The 2,755-nt window shown below is 56.3% G+C and overlaps 2 protein-coding genes across 3 annotated transcripts in view; both read left to right on the top strand.

Moving 5' to 3' along the window:
* Window positions 1-927, top strand: part of MEF2D (myocyte enhancer factor 2D) — a 61,854-nt gene extending 60,927 nt beyond the window's left edge. Inside the window, exon 13 of the mRNA XM_031063970.1 lies at window positions 920-927. Coding sequence (XP_030919830.1) covers window positions 920-927 — 8 coding nt within the window. The remainder of the gene's footprint in view (window positions 1-919) is intronic.
* The window catches only part of LOC115948831, a 3,831-nt gene continuing 1,166 nt past the window's right edge, over window positions 91-2,755 (top strand). Inside the window, exons 1-2 of one of the 2 annotated variants that reach the window (XM_031063994.1) lie at window positions 91-434; window positions 467-2,615. In XM_031063994.1, the coding sequence (XP_030919854.1) occupies window positions 2,005-2,615 (611 nt within the window). In that variant the 5' untranslated portion in view covers window positions 91-434; window positions 467-2,004. Of the gene's footprint in view, window positions 2,616-2,755 lie in introns of both variants that reach the window. The other variant, XM_031063993.1, reaches the window with a different exon arrangement.

The raw sequence follows: 2,755 nt of genomic DNA, 5'->3' as shown, positions 1-2,755 counted from the left end.
CTCGGGGGGGGCTGGGAAGGGGCAAGGGGAGTGTAAAACGGGTGATGGGGATGGGCTGGGGTGGGGCGTGGGGGGGGGAGTTATCGTAAACTGCCTGAGAAATAGCTTTAGGATTTTGTAGGCATTCATTCTAGCACAGCAGCAGGGACGCATGCAGGACATCCGGCCAGGGCTGGGGGAATGGGGGCTGCAGGGGGGTGTCTGTGTGCTCACCAAGCCCAGCAGCCCCCAGGGATACTCCCCTGAGGGCCCCCAAAACCCCCTGGGAGGTGGGACCCTAGCCCTAAGACAGAGCACCTGCAGCAGGATGGGCTCTGGGGGGAGATGGGGCACAGAGCACCCCAAAATGCACCCTCCTGGCCATTCCCGTGGCTGCCTGTGCAGGGAGGGGCAGGTCAGACATGAGGCAGCTTGAAGGGCTTTGCTAGGCACAGGTTTTCCTCCAGAAGGGCTTTGCTAGGCACAGGTTTTCCTCCAGAAGGGTTTTCCTCCAGAAGGGTTTTCCTGCAGCAGCTGGGAAGGGAGGTGGAGAGCAGCTCAGGGATGCAGCCACATCCACAGCCTGCTTCAGGAAAGCTGCATCAGGAGCAGGAAGAGGCAGGTTTTTAAGGCTTAGTCCCATTTGCATGACAGTCCCGTTTCCTACCTGAGCAGGGAACTCCACTGTTCCTCACCAGGGTCACTGGAACACTGGAGTTCCTGTTTCCCTCAGCTCCACTTGGGCACAGCAGGTGTGTGGAGAGGGGATCTTAGTGCTGGTTTGGAGAGAAAATTGTGGGTTTTAGCAAACAACGTCCATAAAAACATTTTAGAAATGTTGCACATGGGCCAAAGCTTTAAATCAGGAAAATGGGAAGAAATGATTTTTTTACTGAAAGATGCAACTGAAGTAATGATCCTAACGAGATTTTGCCTGAAGGTTTCTAGGCCTCAAAAGGCAACTCAAGTGAGCTGTGCAGAAAATCTCCTTGAGCCTTGAGCAGTGATTTGATGGAAGGAAAAAGGAAAAACTGAGGAATTTCCTCATGTTGCCACTTGCTCTGGCAGTTTCCCAGGGATGGCTGTCGGTGCCCTGATCCCAAAAAATGCATCAACCTGCTCATGGTTGGAGGGTTCGGAGGAGAAGGGGCCGTTCCTGGCTGGTGTAGCCATTAGGGATGGGCTTTTCCCTGCAGGTGCTTGTGCTGGTTCCCCCTCCCAGCCTGCTGCCCTGTCACCCTGTGCAGGGCCACCCCAGGGCTGACAGTCCCAAACTGGCACAAAACCTGCCCGGATGCCACCTTTGCCAGCTGGAGCTTGGCCAGCCTTGGGGGGCTCTGGAGGAGCTGGGGGTTCCTGGGGTTCAGCCGGACCCTGAGGCAGAGCAAAGGGAGAGGAGCTGAGTCAGGCTGGGGTTTATCCCCCTCCTGCATCCCTCTGCCAGGTGTCAGCAGCCAGCTCAGCCTTGGAATGGGGCAGATGGCATAAAAACCTCCCAGCATGAGGACAAACCAAATTTATGGGGTTTTACAAACTTTTCCCAACCAAAAAGTTTCTAATTGGAAAAGCAAGACCAAAAAAAAAAAAAAAAAGCTGATGATTATTGTGGAATGAACAGGGCGGCCTAAAGGGAGTGGTTGGAGGAGAGGAAATCCTTCAGACCTTCAGAAGCTGGGGGAAAAGGAGGAGCTGGTTGTGTGGGTCAGGGTGGTGGGTGCTCAGCAGTGCCGGCGTTCTGGGTACCCTCACCACCATCCCTGCTCGTGGATCAAGGCACGGAGACAGATCAAGGCGTGGTGCCAGACAAAATCCTCCTCTCCACACCTCCAAAGACCAAATTTCTGCCACAAAGGACAGCTTTCTTCTTCTCCAGCCATCAATTTGGAATTCTTTCTCCTGTTCCATGCTCTGGGTGGGCAAGAGGAGGAAGGACCCCTGCCAGGTTTTGTGCAGTTGAACCCCCCGTGCCCCCTCCCCAGGCACACCCAGCGGGTACCAGGGACACGCTCGGCTCTCACCTCTGCAATGCCAGCACCAGGAGCAGACCTTCCTCCCTTCCCTCATCCCTGCCAGCCCTTGGGGAAGCAGGAGAGCTGCTGTGGACCGTGGTCTTCCTCGCCCGCCCCGCCGGACGTACCTGGACGCGCACCTGAGCTCTCTTTGCACGGCCTTGCTTTGGAAATTAGGCGGGATAATGACGTCTCATCGCTCTCGTTTTTCTGTATTTTATTTTATTTTTTTTTTTGTCTTCACAAAAAAGAAACTCAACCCAAGGAACCCCACGGGAGCAGCATGGCAGGAGGGCCCAGCTGGCTCAGAGACCCCGGAGAGGAGGCAGCAGCAGAGACCCCCCAGCACTCAGCACCGTCGGTGCAGAGCGACCCTCAGGAGGGGGGAAAAAACCAAAAAAAAGAAAAACATTTTTGCTCATTGACTTCACGCCCTGACTCCCGAGTTCACACTTCTGCCTGGAAGCTGAGAGGCTGGAACCATGAAACCAAGAGACAAACGCTGGGTTGGGCAGATGCAGGGTCAGATCTGCCTGGCTGGATCTGCAGCTGCAGCACTCGACGCTCCCTGGGCTGTGCCAGGGGCAAGGATGGCTCTGGGCTGTGCCAGGGGCAGGTACAGCCCTGGTGCCAGGGGAAGTTCCAGCTCAGGGCTGTGCCAGGGGCAAGGATGGCTCTGGGCTGTGCCAGGGGCAAGGATGGCTCTGATGCCAGGGGAAGTTCCAGCTCTGGGCTGTGCCAGGGGCAGGGCCAGCCCTGGGGGGGGA

This window comes from Geospiza fortis, unplaced genomic scaffold, assembly GCF_000277835.1.
Source record: "Geospiza fortis unplaced genomic scaffold, GeoFor_1.0 scaffold387, whole genome shotgun sequence".
Classification (NCBI taxonomy): domain Eukaryota; kingdom Metazoa; phylum Chordata; class Aves; order Passeriformes; family Thraupidae; genus Geospiza; species Geospiza fortis.
Note: the sequence above shows the minus strand (reverse complement) of the source record. Positions and strands in the feature narration are given on the sequence as shown.